The sequence below is a fragment of the Adiantum capillus-veneris genome, chromosome 24 (assembly GCF_014529385.1).
Source record: "Adiantum capillus-veneris isolate H3 chromosome 24, ASM1452938v2, whole genome shotgun sequence".
Classification (NCBI taxonomy): domain Eukaryota; kingdom Viridiplantae; phylum Streptophyta; class Polypodiopsida; order Polypodiales; family Pteridaceae; genus Adiantum; species Adiantum capillus-veneris.
The window spans coordinates 80,266,617-80,284,011 of NC_140954.1; the positions used below are offsets into that span (position 1 = coordinate 80,266,617).

The 17,395-nt window shown below is 48.0% G+C and overlaps 1 protein-coding gene across 7 annotated transcripts in view; it reads left to right on the forward strand.

Annotated features, from left to right (window-relative positions):
• The first annotated feature begins 2,027 nt into the window (after positions 1–2,027).
• The window catches only part of LOC147426649 (kinesin-like protein KIN-4A), a 241,381-nt gene continuing 226,013 nt past the window's right edge, over positions 2,028–17,395 (forward strand). For 2 of the 7 annotated variants that reach the window (XM_086497867.1, XM_086497868.1), the window contains exons 1-3: positions 2,028–2,482; positions 2,730–2,876; positions 3,010–3,162. In XM_086497867.1, the coding sequence (XP_086353993.1) occupies positions 2,228–2,482; positions 2,730–2,876; positions 3,010–3,162 (555 nt within the window). In that variant the 5' untranslated portion in view covers positions 2,028–2,227. Of the gene's footprint in view, positions 2,483–2,729; positions 2,877–3,009; positions 3,173–3,209; positions 5,145–17,395 lie in introns of those variants that run through there. The other 5 variants (XM_086497870.1, XM_086497869.1, XM_086497872.1 and 2 more) reach the window with 5 other exon arrangements.

The following is a 17,395-nucleotide window of genomic DNA, read 5'->3' on the forward strand; positions in this document are numbered from 1 at the left end:
ATAAGCCATCAAACTCATTTGCCAAAGCACCTGTCATATCCCATCCAAAGCAGTTGTGGAATGGTTTGAATGGTAAATAAGGTGTAACTTATCTTCTCTATACATAAATTACACATCTCTCCTTATCACAGAGAGAGACTTCAGTGGGTTAATGTTTTTAGAAATGTCCCACAAAACATGGATTTCCATGAGTATGAAGGCCAAGGAAACTATGACCTCCTTGAAAATTTGAATACATTTTCGCCACAAGTGTTGTCACTATGAATAAGGCCGGGTTCATATAAGCCCGAAAATAGTAATGAACTTTTCATGAGTCACCTTCCCCCTGTTCACAAGAGGTAGAGGTAGCATGCTTTAGTTTTAATTTTGACAATCTTCTCAACGAGTAGGCATTCAATGAGTAGTAAGGCATGAGTACGAATTGCATAGTTTGCATTTTTTTTGCTGAAAGTGGGCGTAGCATTAGGTTTTTGAAGGGGGTTTTATGTGGGTCTAGAAGGTGTCTCATCTTTTAGCCCAATGGGCGATTGCCACATTGGACACACATACTTTGGAGTTTCCTACCACGGGCCCATTTGAACCCAGCCTAAAATGGATTATGGCGTCACTATCAATGTTGCCTACATATATTTTGATAATTTTACATGATTGAATGAATGTTCATTTTCAACCATTCAAATTGAAGGCATAAATTTTCCAAGGGATGCTTGCATTGTTGTGTCTAATTAAAATGAATACTATTGAAGATAATTTTATGTTAAAAAGCCATTCTTTTTTTGGGGTTTGTTTGGAGTGAGGCAACGATACTATCATGTTTCTCCATGCTAGAATTACAAAGTTAAATATATAAGGTGCTACATTTGAGTTCCTAATCCACATGTATTTAGTTTATTCTAGTAAACATGTTCAAGAGATGCATCTTGACTTTTATGCAATGAGTCTATAGGATCGTTGAGATCACGGCTCGTAAATTTTGAAGCATGTGTCCACAATCAAGGAGATACATCATTCTACCAGTCATATCTAGTCATAGTCTAAATGCTTGCAACTGATGCTCAATAAAAACCAATTTGGCGGCCTTCATTTTCTAGGTATAACTAATTAAATGATCTATTTATGCAAAATTCTAAGCTATTCATGGGGTTTTATATCTACAATGCCCACATCCATCCTTGAAAATTACGGTCCAGAGAAATTATAGCTGAGACTTTTTATTTCAATCAAGAAATATACGTTGTAAACCATGACATACGAGCATTGCTTGCAATTGAAAGACAAGTTTGGTATCATACGTTGTGTTGTTGTCAAGTGCTTGACAATGTTTTGGTGTTTCCAATACTACATTCTCCCCAAGGAACAAACATCTGCTTATGCCTCACGGTGAATGAAACTTCTTCACAACAATAAAGAGTGCTCAAAGACAAAAGAAAAACACGAAGGACCCTAATTATTGAGAATATTATATCTAGATAGAACATGTTTTCTTGCAAGGCTAGAGATTGAACTCCTACTGAAATTTTTAGTCCAAAGAATTCAAGAGCTCTATGCTAGTAGACTCTATCTTTTTGCACCTCCCTAAGTTACATAAAGTTTTGTTCAAAGAGAGTAGACATTAAATGATGGCTTCCCTATAAGATTTAGCAAATGTAGCCTCTTGTAGCTCGTAATGAGATAGAGAATGAGAGAGTTTGAACTCTTGTAAGCAAACGTGCGTATAAACCAAGAGAGGACACATTGGAGATGGAAGGCGAGAGCCGCTTCTTCTTCTTCATTGCTCAAAATGACAAGAAGGTCTACAAAATAGAAGTGAGAATTACAACATAATAAGAACTATGTACATCGACCAGGCAGCGTGAAACTGTAAGTGAGTGAACTCACAAAATAAATGGCCCCCACTCATTTTTGGGTGCAAAACAACGGACCTCCCCTTAAAAGATTGCCCCGTATGGGAGCTTGACTCTCAAAGCCCTGTACCGCTAGTTTTTGCTTTTTTCTCTGGTCCTATATAATATTTGTGAACATTGGGCGAAAAAAAATGCTGTTGGTGCAAGGTGGTGGAAGGAAGAACAACAAAACACCAAGATGCAAGGAGGCGCGACCGGAGTAATTGGTTTAAAGGGAGAGTCTAGGGAGAGTCTTCAATCTTCTGTGCAGAGCGAGTGCTGCCCTTCTAGTTTCTCATGATCCTCTTCAAGGCAAAGCCGAAGGTGGATGAGGGCAGGTTCTCATGGACTCTGCCACTTCCCCCGAGCACCCAAACGCGGCTTCCTGCGATTATACGCCTGGCGACGGGGGGAGTCACGCGGCCCCCCTTCCCCCACCACATTCTGTACCCATCTCTTCAGAAGCTACTCCGGTTGATGGGAAGGACTCCCCTCCGTCACAGCGTATTGTGGCTGCGGTCCGCATTCGACCTATCACCACTACAGAGCGCCTCCAGGGTTGCAAAGACTGCATAACTGTAGTTCCTGGTGAACCCCAGGTACGTTCCATCCATCCATCCATCCATGCACAGACACACACACACATACACACACAGAGAGAGAGAGAGAGAGAGAGAGAGAGAGAGAGAGAGAGAGAGAGAGAGAGAGAGAGAGAGAGAGAGATCACTAAGGTGACCAATAAGGTGCTTTTTGTTTTATAATGCCCAAACTGAGCTTCCGAAGGGAAAGAACGAAAACGTGAAAATCTATTAATATTGCACGATAACAGGTCTTTCTTCATTTCAGGTCCAACTGGGCTCAAACTTTTTTACATTTGATCACGTGTATGGAAGTACCGGCTCTCCATCATCTGCCATTTTTGATGAGTGTGTGGCTCCACTCATTGATGCACTCTTCCAGGGGTACAATGCCACTGTACTTGCGTATGGACAGGTTTTTTTATTTTGCAAAGCTTTTTCAAAGGAAAGTCTTTCTTGCAACGTGAACAGGCGCTAAAATATTTGGTCTAGTAGAAGTGGATTGTTATAATTACAGTCTTTTAATGTTTACTTTTGGTTTTCTTTAGACAGGATCTGGAAAAACATACACGATGGGTACTGGATTTGCAGTGGGTGGATGTACGGATGGAATCACTCCGCGTGTGATGGAAGCTTTGTTCAAGAGGGCTGAAAGTTTTACTGGAGAAGTCGATTTGCAGCTCAGAGTATCTTTTATCGAGGTGTGTTCAGGTGACAACTTTCCATGCTTTATGCTAAGGTATTGAAGTTATCATTAATTTTTGGGGCATCTTTATGAAAATCATGAACTTTAGCAGTGGAAGTGTAAGAGTGAAGCGTCAGAGTTTTTGGTTGCCCATCGAGATTAAAGTTCCTGAGGATGCAGCTTACCAGGTGGTGGTTATTCTAAATTTTGAATTTCTGACAAGGGAGCACCGTGGCACTGGACTTAGTGGATCTGGTAGATGAATGCTTGCTTGAATCTCATCAGATTTGCCAGTATTTAGTCTGGAGTGCCCGAGGAGGATTCGTGCCTCCATGGCGGATTGATATTCTCAGGTGCTGCGTCACGGGGGGGATGAGGAGGAAAGTGCCTGAAGGAGCCTAGCCTAGCTTCCATTTGGATTTAAATGTTGGCACCGAGGGCATGCATTTCCCCAGCGTGCACGTTCCTCATAAAGTTGCTACTGTGGCAGGGTTTATGCAAACATGTCGATAATGTGGATGTCTTGTTCTATGAGGAACACATGCTATCGCTTTGCACATGCTGTGTGGAAATATATTGCCAGATTCTTCGTGTACATTTTGGGAGTTTGCTATTGGCTCTTTGTTAGAATGTTGTGTATGTATCTCTTTGGGTACTCATTGGTTATCACATGTGCAAGATGATGGGACGTGGTGCGTGGTGAGGCCATGAGGCTTTCTATGCACATTGATGATGCAGTCGTTGGTTTGACCTGTGTGAATTTGATGATGCTCGATTTGTGGACAGCTATTTGGGGTGACATTTGGATGTATTGCCTTTTGTGGACTCTTGGATCATTGAAGGTGACTTGTCACTTGAATAATGTGGAGTCTATGGATTCTGTTCAAGAAGAGTTAGTGTCTCATCTTGCCTACTCGGACAGATTTTATGTGGGTAAGTGGTCTTCCTCCTGCGTGGCAGTATGGGTATCTGGCCTGACACTGTTCTGTTTGGATCATATACCACTCTCTAGCTACCAACAGTTTGAACTCTCTTCTTCTCTTCCTGAAAAGGCAAGATTGCAGAGCCACAGGGGCAGCTCTGTAACATTTGGTCATCTGATGTATCAAGCACACTGGATTCGGGCTAGCATTTACTATTTAGCTACTTGCTTGTTTCCAGCCAGGTTTCCTGCTCCTATGTTGCGGCAGGGAGGGACTTTTCTATGAAGTGGGAGAAAGCAGTTCATGCCAGTCTTGCTTCCATTGATTGGTGCAGCAGCACCCTCAGGACTCAATTCCTACTTGATTGGGAGCTTTGTGCCTATATTGATCTTTTACTGGTCCTGGAAAAGAAATTTGAATTTTCTTATTGTGACGTTCCGTTCGATCTCTAAGGATTGTTTGATGAATAAACATATCTTTCTACTTTTTGGCAGCAATTGTTTGAGCTCATCATTATGTATCTGGTTCTTTGAGCATAGATTTTGACTTGGATCTCTACAAAGTATATTGGTCCCCTCTTTCTGCCAAGCAGGTTTTGGGGGACGACGTTCTCCTCTCTCTGCCAAGCAGGTTTTGGGTGACGTTCTCCATGCAAGTTAGATCTAGTTGTTTGTGCTGCCCATAGGTACACTGAACATGTGTCCTGGTCTACTCGTTTTGTTCGTTCCGGGTGAGTTAGCAATGGTTATTTCCAATTTTATGTGTCTTCTTGTCCTGGTGATGATTCTCTGACTTGACACTTAATTTGGACGTATTGGGAGACTGGATTTTTTATAGTCAAAGTGGCAGCAGAAAAATGGAATCTGATGATGAATGGAGCTACTACTGGCGATGACAACTCTGAACACAGCAGCCTACTCTTGCACAAACTCCATAGATCTCTAACTGGATCAACCCGAATCTGCCACAACTCCGTACCGATGGATACCGTTGACTCTCAAGGGATGCGAGGGCAGACCACAGAGCCTGGTTTGGTCGCGACAAACGGGGCTGATCGCACATACTCTGCCTCCAGGTGCTTGCATAGATAGAAAATGCTAGGAGAGAGAGTGAGAGAGAGAGGGCGATTCCTATCATAGATTGAAACATACTCGTATGTTTCATTGTCCAGATGTGTGCAAACATTCACTATTTTTCATGTATGTTTGGGGCAAACATACTTGACTTTTTTAAAAAGGTCAAGAAACTCATGCCAATGTAATAGTTTTACAAAAATGTTGTGTGCTGGTCTTCTACGCCAAATTTTGAGGCTACAAATTGCTCCTGGACTTCTAATCTCCTCTTTGGACTCACTTATGAAGTTTAACACATGCTTAGGGTGGGACTTTATATGTTACAGATTGTCTCTCCGAAACATACTTATACCATACTTCCATACCCGTATGCGTATGCGTATGCGTATACGTATGCATATACTTCCTGTATGTTTTAATCTATGATCCCTGTAGGAGATGGATCACAAAAAATGAATTGTTATATTAACGTCTTCAAAAGGCCAAAATGACCTATGAGACCTAAAGGATACATCCATGTGTGACTCTAGTACAATGTCTCAGAAACATGAAAATAAAAAGAAATGAGGGTACCTAGAGTGGGTAGGTATGTATGTAAGCCTTCTCGCATCATGATGATGATCTTCATCAAGTGGAGGTGTGCAAACACTAGAGAGCACAAACACTAGAGAGAGTGAAATACCGAGAAAGGGAGAGAGATGTGAACTGAAAACGCTGGCCTCTCACTCTATACAAAAATACAACTGGGCTCAAGGGTCCCGTATCTAAGGAGCCTTGTTGGCTGCCCGACCTCTCAATAAGCACCTATGACTTACATAAGTTGGGGAGCCCTCAGAATAAATGCCACCTTAACAAAAGATGCCACATTACATAAATGTGCCACGTGGCACATTTATGCCACATCACCTCAAGTGACACAATGCTGAAAACTACATAAAAACAGAGAATTACCTGGTAAGGTCTTAGGCACGGGCTCTTGCCTCAGGCCAGCCTCTGGGCACATGGTTAGTACTCACAAAACAACCCACCCCTTAATCTGCTTTTGGGAGATACCGAAGGCTATTTCAGCTCTTAACAGCTAGGAGGCGAAACTCTTAACAACCTATTTCAGCTCGTGTTCGGGGAATCACCCTGAGGGAGCTAGAGTGAAGGGATAGTGTGGCTTGTGGAAGAGGTTTGGTGAAGATGCCAGCATGGTTATTGGACGTAGAACACTACACAATGCGAATGGTACCATCCAGGGTGCTCTCTTGAACAAAGCTTCTATATGCTTGTTCCGGGCATGAAATACTCAGTTCATTGCAATATTATACAACTCTGGTTGTTTGAATAAATTTTTTACATGCACATCTAACCCTATGTGCGTGTCGACAAGTTGTAACTCCTATTTCTAGGGTTTAGGACAGCCTAGGAAGTGTTATGGCAACCTTGTAAGCCTCTCAAAGGACTTGCATGTGCAAGCGCTTTAGTTAGTTGCATACCCTTTGGTTGCATATGGCAGTATCAGGTGTCCCAAGTGCAGTGGGCATTAGAACCGTCACATTTTAGGACTTCAGGGTTTTAGAATTGAGCCTAGGTAGTTAGTGTCAAAGTCAACAATGCGGAAGCGTAGAGACCAAGGAGAGAGAGAGAGAGAGAGAGAGAGAGAGAGAGAGAGAGATGATGAAATGAAATGTTATATTAACGTCTTCAAAAGGCCAAAATGACCTATGAGACCAAAAAGTTACAATTGGTGAATCTGATACCATGTCTGAGTACGGAAATTACAGAGTTACAAAGAACTATATCTAAAACACTAAGGAGAAAGGAAATAGGGGGGGGGGTGTTTGTGGGTTCATATGAAATCTTTCATCGTTCGTCGCTGTCGGATCTCATCGACCTCCTTCATGGTTAGTACTCTGGTTAGGTGTCTTGCATGTCGAGCTAGAGTGATCTGTATCTTTTGTTGCAGCCTTCGTCGGTAGCGGGAGACCCCCCGAGGTAGCGGCTCCATCAAGCAGTGTACCTCTAGTATGATTAGGCTCTGAGATATGCTGTAATGACTGCTCCGTTGCTTCTTCTCTAGCTGGTGTAAAGAAGTCTGTGATTCGTCTCTGAGACTGTCTTTCCTCTGATGTCCTCAACAAGCTCTCCCTAAGTTTGCGCAGCTCTAGCAGGAACAATCCGAGACACCTCTGATCCTTGTATCTCATGACTCTAAAAAAAGGTCCGAACCCTTCTCTGAACAGGCAGTGGAAGCGGCTGCGTATCTCATAGTATGCTGGGCAGTGACATGTGTAGTGCAATTCTGTCTCTGGCTCTAAGTTACATAGGTGACATCCTAGCTCCTGCCGGCACCCCTTGAAAACGGCCAGTCTCGATTTGGAGCTGATGTGAGGATGTGCGTATCTGTCCAATAGCGCATCTTATCCCATGAGATAAGTGTGTGTCCATGTATGCAGGCCTAGTCACAAAGCCGTCCTCCGTGAGTTAGAGAAGATGCTCTTTGTAGAAGGCCATCTTCGTGCCTAGCTCCTGTGTCGGCTGGATCCATGTGCTCTTGGTATTTAGCTGAATCAGATCCAGACGTATGAGTCTAGTGATCTCTGTCCGTGTGAGGGACAGAGAGGGTGCATCCAGGGAGTATTGAAGCGGAGGTAATCTATCCATGTTGAGACCATGCGACTGAAACTATGCTGTCATCTGTCCATACCAACATGCTGTATCGCCTTGTAGAGCTAGTTGTCGAGATGACTCCAGGGCAAGTCGAGCGTATCTGCCCCTGGGGAGATCCCATAGACCGTGCATAAAGGAAATTGATCTCGTCAATGCCTCCACCACCGGGGGGGGGGGGGCGGTGGCTAGCTCGGCTCGGATAATCTCATGTGGTACTGAGGCCTTAGCCCGAATCATCCGAGCGATCATGGAGACCATAGGCCTCTCCATACATCTCCATCCGTTTGTGTTGCTTGATCTCCCCTGGTGGTCTACTGAAGGTCCCCATACCTGAACTCCATAGAGCATAGCTGGAGTCACTATAGTGTCAAAAAGCCAAAGCTTTGCTCGCGGTTCCTGAAACTGAACCTGCGAATACATCCTCTCCAGTCCTCCCAAAGCTGCATATGCTCTCGTCAATCTAGTCTCTGATGCTCTCCTTAGTGACAACACCGGTCCATCGAAGACTACCCCAAGATAAGTATATGCATCTATGTACTCCACAATCTCCTGGCCATACATAAATGTGGGTGCCGACCTCCTGACCCACAGTGGTGTGGTGTTGAACACCATAACCTTGGTTTTCCCCAGATTGACAGACAATCCACTGTCACGAGCAAATGTATGCAGAGCATCCAAATGACGCTGCATCCCCTCTGGAGAGTCATAAATCAGCACAATATCATCAGCATATAGTAACAACGGAATCCATGTCCCTGCTAGTTGAGCCCCCCTGTCCCCCTGACGCTCTACAGAGTCCGAAAACTCATGCACATACATCCCAAAAAGAGTCGGGGATAGGGGGCATCCTTGCTTTACTCCAATAGTGGAGAGGACCATTCAGGCATTCCCTCAGTGGTGCGTACCCGCCCCATCACTGTCCTGTATAGAGCCAGAATCCCCCAAATCAGCTCTATAGGCACATCCATGTCTTGTAATCTGCGTATAAGTCTGGCTCTCGGCACTGTGTCGAAGGCTTTGTGGAAATCCACAAAGCTACAATAGATCCTCTTGCCATGGTGTCTAGCCTCCTCAATAATAGCTCTGAGTGTCAGAATCTGGTCAAGAGTGGAGAAACCTCTCCTGAAACCTGCTTGCCCTAGTGCTCTTATGCCCTCTCGCTCTGCCCATCTACTCAGCTCCTGTTCAAGAATGGATGCATACAGCCTAGCTAGTGTGTGACCAACCATGATGGTGCGATAATTTCCGGGAATCATGGGATCTCCTGACTTGAAAATAGGCACAATCGTGGACATACTCCAAGTCTCGGGGAAGCCTTCATACATGGCTCGATTAAACATCATGATCATGTGCTCTCCTTGTCTTCATCCTGTCAATAGCTTTCCTTACCTTCTCGGCAGTAAAGAAAGAACATGTCTCCGGGCATGTCTCTAGTGGGTCTGGCAGAGGTGGTTGTCCTGATATTGTGTAGAGAGATGTGGCATATTCCCCCCATGCCTCAGTGGAGGTGACCTCTGGTGGTGGTGAATGTTCGTGGAATAGCCTCCATGCTTCGCCTGAGTCCTAACTTATAAATTATTGATACAAATCTTGCTCTAGCTGGGATAAATAAGCCCTTTTCTTTCGTCGCACTAGGCGGCGAAAGATAATCCGTGACTGTCTATGTGTGGTAATACCCATGAGCACTTCCCTCTGTAACTTGATCCTCATCTCTCTACACTCCTCATCATACCAACTGTTCTGGGGCATTTTTCCAGATTGTCTCCGTGTAGGCTGGCTGTGGGGGTATGCTTCTGATGCTGTATCATGGAGCGTCTCTGTCAATATCTTAGTGAGTTTATCTAGTGGCCGTCCTGGCTCCTGGGTGCATAGCTTCCTGTATATCTCATCCATATACACAGAGTCCGTCTCCCTCATGAAGGTATACCGGACGTGTGTAGGGACCTCTCCTAATGGAGCTGTGCTGAACTGAAACGTCAGGGTGAAGGACAAGATAGCGTGATCAACTGCCACTCCAATTGGCCTAGTGCCCACCATGTAATCTTGAAAGAATGGAATGAGACCTGGTTGGGCCATAACATAATCCACTGTGGTGGCACCATGTCGGTGTGGAAAGCAAGTAAAACCTCCAGCTGTCGAAAATCTTTGTAGGCCATTTAAGATGGCCAATCTATGTGTGGCTCCCATATCTATCAAGTATCTGCCATATTCCGTGTATTCCTCATCTTGTGATTCCTTCGAGGTTTCTTCGTTGCTCCCGCTTTTCTTTGTGCCCACTCTCCAGGCCCTCGTATGCGTCTGCTTGTTGACTCCCACCAGAGTCATGAGTTCTTTCACCTCTTCCTCCACATTATCTTGGTCTTTGAGGCCACATATCCTTACGTGTAAGGCCCGCACACGTCTCCTTTGCTCCTCTTCTAGTGTCAAGTTGATGATGGTTGGTGTGGGGGTAGGGGTTATTTCCTTGCCTTTCCCTTTCTTGACAATCTTGATCCATTTTTCGGCCTTTTCTGCTTTTTGTTGGGTCTTTGTGATGACATCTACCCACGAGGTGGTCATTTCTTTTTGTTGCTCCCCACCTTCTTTGATGGCCCGCACTTGTTCCTTAATCGTGTTAAGCTCTTCAATTACTGAGGATTGAAGCTCTCCCTCTTCGAGGACATTTTGCGATCGCACCTCTGCAAGCTCTTTCTTGAGTAGTGCGATTTCCTCATCATGGGCCTTCACGCGATCCTCGAGTGTATGTATCGTGCTTTCCTGTGCTGCCACGCGGGCGTCGAGTATGTTGATAGTACCTAGGAGGTGGCGGTTGATCATGTTGATGGACTCGCTCAGCTCTTCTTTGCATTTTTGGATGGCATCCTCCATCGGGTCATCTTTGCCATTTTGCTTCCTCATGGTCGGAAGGCCGCCACAGGAGGGGGAGAGGGATATAGGAGTGAAGGGAGAGGCATGCGGCTATTCTCTCTCTCTCTCTCTCTCTCTCTCTCTCTCTCTCTCTCTCTCTACGCAGCTAGCTTTCTCTCTCTATGCGCACAGGATTTTTTTTCTCTCTTCTCTCTCTTTCTCTCTCTCTCTCTCTACGCTCGCAAAGTTTCTCTCTCTACGCTCTTCCCTCTTTCTCTCTCTACACAAATTCTCCCCTCTTTCTCTCTACGCAAATTCTCCCCTCTTTCTCTCTCTACGTCCTTTTCCCCCTCTTTCTCTCTCCACGCTACTCTTCCCCTCCCCTCTTTCTCTCTCTCTGTGACGCCCTCGGTCGGGGCGTCGCGGAAAAGGGGCCGCGCCGGCTCACCTGCGATGCAAACGGGACCTGCAGGCAAGCAAACGCATGTACAAGAACGCAACTTGAAAACTGAACGCAAGAGGGACACGAGAGTGAGGGACGCGAACGAATGATCAATATCATAAGAAAGTGCCGAATACAAGGGACGCAAGTAATCACTTGAAAACGGGGCTGGCAAGTTGGGGGAAGTGGCACATACTTCTCTTATATACACCCCCGGTTTGAGAGAGCTTGACGCCCACGTCAAGCCGGGGTTTTGAGAGGTGCCGATACAAAAGTTGATGCCGAGGTTTTGGGGGCGGGTATTTACAAGGGGAGGAGGGGAGTTAGATGTTGCCACCAACATGTCTAGCTACCTAGGGTGATGCTAGTTACAAGTGGGGGGGAGGACTACCCTATGTTGTTGTCATGTAGGGTGTTGTCCTCCTCTTCAGTGGGCATGTTGTAGAAGCGTAGCACAAGGGGCCTTCCGAGTCGAAGCATGATTTCTTCAGGTACCCAAGTGCATTCCGTCATGGGGCGGTTGCGCCACTTGACATAGAAAAGTTGTCCCCGGCGCCCAAAGCCCGACTTTAGGATGGCCTCCGGTAGGATGGCCTCCGGCTCATGTGGCGAGCCATCCTTTACATATTCGGGGAGGCTTCTACCATAGGTGTTATCCGGCACAAACCTTTTGAGCAGACTTACATGGAAGGCGTTGTGGATGTTGATGTGTGATGGGAGATCCAGCTTGTAGGTGATGTCGTTGTAGGACTTGAGCACTTTGTAGGGCCCATAGTAGCGGTGGTTGAACTTCGGGGAGAGGCCTTGAGGGAGGGTGATATTCTGGGAGCTGACGAGGACTAAGTCACCTTCTTGGAAGAGTTCGGCAGGCCTTCGCTTTTGGTTGGCGTACTTGGCGATGCGTACCTTGCTTTGCTCGAGACTCTTCTTTGCCCTTTGCATGCGGGTTTGCCATTGTTGAAGAAACTCTTCACATTCAAGATCCTGGGCATGCACATCGCCGGTTGCCAGTGCAAGAGGTGTGATGACTTCTTTACCTGTGGAGAGCTCGAAGGGGGTGTAGCCAGTGCTGCTATGGATGGAGTTGTTGTAGTGGAATTCCAGGACGTCCATGTATTCGGACCAGTCCTTTTGATCTGCTTTGACGTAGCTGCGGATGTAGTCTTTAATGCCTTGGTTGACTCTTTCAGTTTGACCATCGGTTTCTAGGTGGTAGGCGGAGGAGAAGCGGAGCTGGGTGCCTAGCAGCTTGAAGAGCTCGCGACAGAGGTCGCTGAGGAAGCGGGTGTCGCGATCAGAAACTATGGTTAAGGGGAGGCCGTGGTATTTGAAGACTTTGGCGAAGAAGTGTTTGGCTACTTGGTAGGCTGTGACGGGAGGCTTTGCAGGTATGAAGTGAGCTTGCTTGGTGAAGTAGTCGACGACCACCATGATGGTAGTGTGGCCGTGGGAGGGGGGGAGGTCGACGATGAAGTCCATACTTACCATGTCCCAAGGTCGGGAGGGTGTTGGCATGGGGTGGAGGAGGCCAGCAGGCTTGACTCTTTGAGCTTTGACCAATTGACAGGTTGGGCAGGTCCGCACGTAGTCGATTACGTCGTCCTTCATTTTTGGCCACATGTAATGTTGGTGTAGTTTGTCATAAGATCTCTTCTGGCCACCATGTCCAGCTAGCTTGCAGTCATGAGCCTCCCACATGAGGTCTTTCTTTAGCTCTGGATCATTGGGGATGTAGATTTTTCCATGCGCGTAGAAGAGGTTATCTCTGACTTCAAAGAGACCCACTGCCGCTTTCCCAGAGATGTGGTCGTTGAGCATGCGGAGGACAGCAGGATCAGCTTTTTGAGCGTCGAGGATGCGTTGGCGTAGCGTGCTGGTTGCTGAGGAGATAGCATTGAGGGTAGGCATTCGACTGAGTGCATCGGGCATGACATTTGTGGAGCCCGGTTTGTGGATGATCTCGATGTTATATTCTGCCAGTGTATCTTGCCACCTGGCTTGCTTGGGGGTGATTTTTGGTTGTGTCTGTAAGTACTCGAGAGAGATATTATCTGTGTAGACCTTTGTGTGCTTGTCTTGGACATAGTGTCGCCACTTTCGGAGGCAGTGGACGACAGCGAGCATTTCCTTCTCATGAGTGGTCCATCTGGTCTCCACATCTGTGAACTTGTGGGACTCGTAGGCGATGGGTTGATTCTCTTGCATGAGGACACCGCCAATGGCACCATCGGAGGCATCCGTGTGGACTTCAAAGGGTTGGTGAAGTCGGGTAGTCGGAGGACGGGGGTACTACACATGGCTATCTTCAGGTTCTCAAAGGCCTCTTCTTCTCTGGAGGTCCACTGAAAGGGTTTGTGGCCTTTGGTTATCTCTGTAAGTGGGGCCGCAATCTTGCTGAAATCGCAGATGAAGCGTTGTGTGTACTGACAGAAGCCCACAAACTCTCGGACTTCTTTGATGGATGTCGGGGGAGCCCACTTGATGACAGCGTCGACTTTCTTGGGGTCCACCATAATCCCTTCTGACGTGACAATGAAGCCAAGGAACTCGATTTTCTGGACAGCAAACTCACACTTCTCCAGCTTGGCATAAAGTTGGTGTTCGCGGAGGCGCTGGAGTACTGTGGCGACATGCTTCTGGTGCTCTTCTAGAGTCTTGCTGTAGATGAGGAGATCGTCAATGTAAGTAATGAGGAAGTCGATCATGTCCCGGAAACTGTCATGGATTATTCTGCAGAAGGTGCCAGGGCCGCCCGTGAGACCGAACCCCAGGACCATCCATTCCCAAGAGCCGTAGCGTGTGCGGAAGGCGGTCTTCGGGATGTCTTTCGAGGCGATGCGGACTTGGTGATAGCCTGAGCGGAGGTCGATGCGCGTGAAGTATTAGGCACCCGTAGTCTGTCCAGAAGATCTTCCATGAGGGGAACTGGGTACTTGTTCTTGATAGTTCTCTTGTTGAGGACCCGATAATCCACGCATAGTCGCATCGAGCCGTCTTTCTTCTTCACAAACAGGACTGGGGCCCCAAAAGGAGAGCTGCTGGGCCGGATGAAACCTTGATCTTCTAATTCTTGAAGTTGCTTCTTGAGCTCTTTGAGCTCGGTATCGTTCATGCGGTATGGGGCCTTTGCTGGAGGTGTGCTTCCTGGGAGGAGGTCAATTTCATGTTGAATTTGACGTGGAGGGGGTAGGCCGAGGGGGAGTTCTGGAGGCATGACATCCTTATATTTCTGAAGGATGGGGGTAAGGGAGGGGTCACCCACTTTGGCTTGCTCGATGGTGATGGAGTTGAGCCTTGCTGTGGGCTGCTCTTTTGCTTGCATGATGCAGAGGTTGACTTGAGCTCCTTTCTTGAGGGCCCGCTCTGCTTGCTTTGCACTCATGAGGTTGAGCCTGGGGGAAGATGTCTCTGGGACCTTTTGTTTGCCTTTCATTGTTGCCAATTGAGCGGGGTCTTGGCGGTTGATGGGAGGGGGATTGGTTTGAAGATGCGCCTGGCGGGTGAAAGCTTGCTGCGTTGTGAGTCTGGCGCCTTGGACTGTCACTGCTTTGCCTTGATTATTCAGCAGTAACTGGTCTACCTTCATGCCTAGGAGTGCAATGAGGTACTTGTCGTTGAAGGATAGACCAATGATTGCCTCAAAGTCGTCCATTGGGACCACGATGAAGTCAAGGCGACATGTGAATTCACCCATCTCGATCCTGACTTGCCGGGCTGCCTTTACGTTGCTATCCTTTCCTTGGGCAAACTTAACTGTAGTTTCATTGACAGTGGTGAGGCGTAGGCCCAGGCGAGCGGCGCACTGCGGGGATAGAAAGTTGTGTGTAGCGCCTGAATCTACCATGATCCATTGTGGCTGGGATCCGATTGTTACCTGGACATACAGGTTCTGGATGTCCGTTATCGCTGCTGCCATGCATTGAGGGTGGAGGGATACCGCTCCAATCCGAAGTTGTTGATCAGCAATAGGGTCATCCGTTTCTTCGATTCTTCGTTGGGGGGGGGAGGGTGGTTCTTCGATTTGGATGGTGTTGGCTCTGCTAGATGATGTTGAGGCCTGATTTCTTTTGCGGACACATGCGTAGTTGGGTCCATGAGCAATCCTGCAGTCGCTGCACCAGACGCGATCAGGGTGCGGGTTGTAGGAATTGCTCGCAATAGAGCTGCGTGGGATTAAGGCGGCATTTCCGCGGCCTAATCCAGGGTTGGCATTGGGTGGTGTTGGGCGGAGAACATTGCTTCTGTTATTCTGTACAAATCCGCGGCCTTGCCCAGCGGGTGGGTTAGGCCGGTGGTTGGGGGCAAAATTGTTGTTGCGAGGGTTATTTGGAGGAAAATCTGGTGTGGGGTTTGTGTCGCGTAGCTTTTCTGCCATATTGGCGGCCACTTCCCAGGTGTTGGGACTCTGTTTTTCGACCTCTCGACGGGCCCAGTTCTTAAGGCCGTACAGGAACCCATGTAGTCTGTCTGCTGTGTGCATCAATGGGAGTTGGAGCATGAGTCGCCGCTATTTGACAATGTAGTCTGATATGTGGCCGTCTTGGCGTAGATCGCGCCACGAATCCCTGACTTTGTTGCCCTCATTCTCTGGGACAAAGTAGCTGAGCATGTCTCTTTGTAGGTCCTCCCGGTCCTCCCAGTCCTCCCAGCGCTTTGATTGCTGTTCAGTGAGGAACCATATATAGGCGTCGTCGGCCAGAAAGGTTTTGGCCACTTGCACATATCTGCGTCTACCTATGTTGTTCCACTGCATATAGTCTTCTACCTCGCTGAACCACTTGTTGAGTTCCAGTGAGGTGCGGTTGCCTTTGTATTTCTCGGGGGGACTGGGTTTGAATTTTCCCAGTCTGTTTTCGTCTTCTAGATGTCTGTCAGGGCTGTAGTAGCGTCTTTCACTTTGATCGTCCTGATAATCTTCGTCTTCGGGTCGCGGTCGTCTTTGTGTGTTACGCCGCGTTTAGACATTACTAGGACCTGGGCGGTCTTCGTATCGCTGGCCTAGCTTTGTTTGCAGTAGGTCGCTCAGATTGGCGGACATCATGTTGATTTGGTGTTCTACGGAGGCCATGATGTGTGCCTCCAGTCTTTCTTCCATTGAGTCTTGGTGGTCTGGTCGCGGCTTCTTCTCTTTGTTCTTCTTCGGGGCTCTATGCGGTCCCCGTTCCGTCCTGTATCCTTCTTCATCTTCTTGATTTCCCGCCATTGGGGTGCTATTGTGGCCGGAGCCGAGAGAAATTCAAAATATCGAAAAACTGGGAAATTGCGGGAAAACGGCTTGAAAATGTTGAAAAACTGTGAAACAGCGCAAAACGGAGTCCAAAACGATGAAAATCGCGAAAAACGGCTCAAAAACGGTGAAAACCGGTCCCAAACGGTATAAGACGGGGCAAAACGAGGTAAAACGATGGGGAACGTGGAGAAACGCGTCAAAACGGGGCAAAACGGGCCAAGAATGCGGAGAACGCGGTGAAAACGGGGCGAAACGTGGGTCAAACGAGGCAAAACGGTGAAAAACTGTGGAGAATGTGGAGAAAACGCAAGGAACGGGGCAATCACGCAAGGGACGTGGTGAAACGGGGCAAAACAGGGCAACACGGGCCGAGAACGTGGAGAAAACGTGGAAAAACGAGGCAGACAGGCCGACAACGTGGTGACCACCACGGGCCGCGGGCCGACGTTGGGTCGGCGGGGACTCGAGCCGAAGCTCTGATACCAAGTGTGACGCCCTCGGTCGGGGCGTCGCGGAAAAGGGGCCGCGCCGGCTCACCTGTGATGCAAACGGGACCTGCAGGCAAGCAAACGCATGTACAAGAACGCAACTTGAAAACTGAACGTAAGAGGGACACGAGAGTGAGGGACGCGAACGAATGATCAATATCATAAGAAAGTGCCGAATACAAGGGACGCAAGTAATCACTTGAAAACGGGGCTGGCAAGTTGGGGGAAGTGGCACATACTTCCCTTATATCTCTATGCGCTAGGTTAGGGCAGGGACAGCGCGCGAGCAAAGGGCGGGGGTGAAGGGGGTAGCGCGCGAGCAAGGGCAGCGCGCGAGCAAAGGGCGGGGGTGCAGGGGGTAGCGCGAGAGCGCAGAGGACGGGGGCAGCAGGGGGTGCAGTAGGGCACGCGACGGGAGCGGGGCAGCAGGGGGGTTGGGAGAAAGAGCGCGAGGGGGGGTGGGAGCAGGGATGCAGTAGGGGCGACGGGGGCATGGCAGCAGGGGGGGGGGGGAGGAGAGCTTACTCGCGCTGCAGAGGGCTGCCATGACTTCGCGTTGCTTTCGAGCTGCCATGGCTTCGCGCTGTAGAG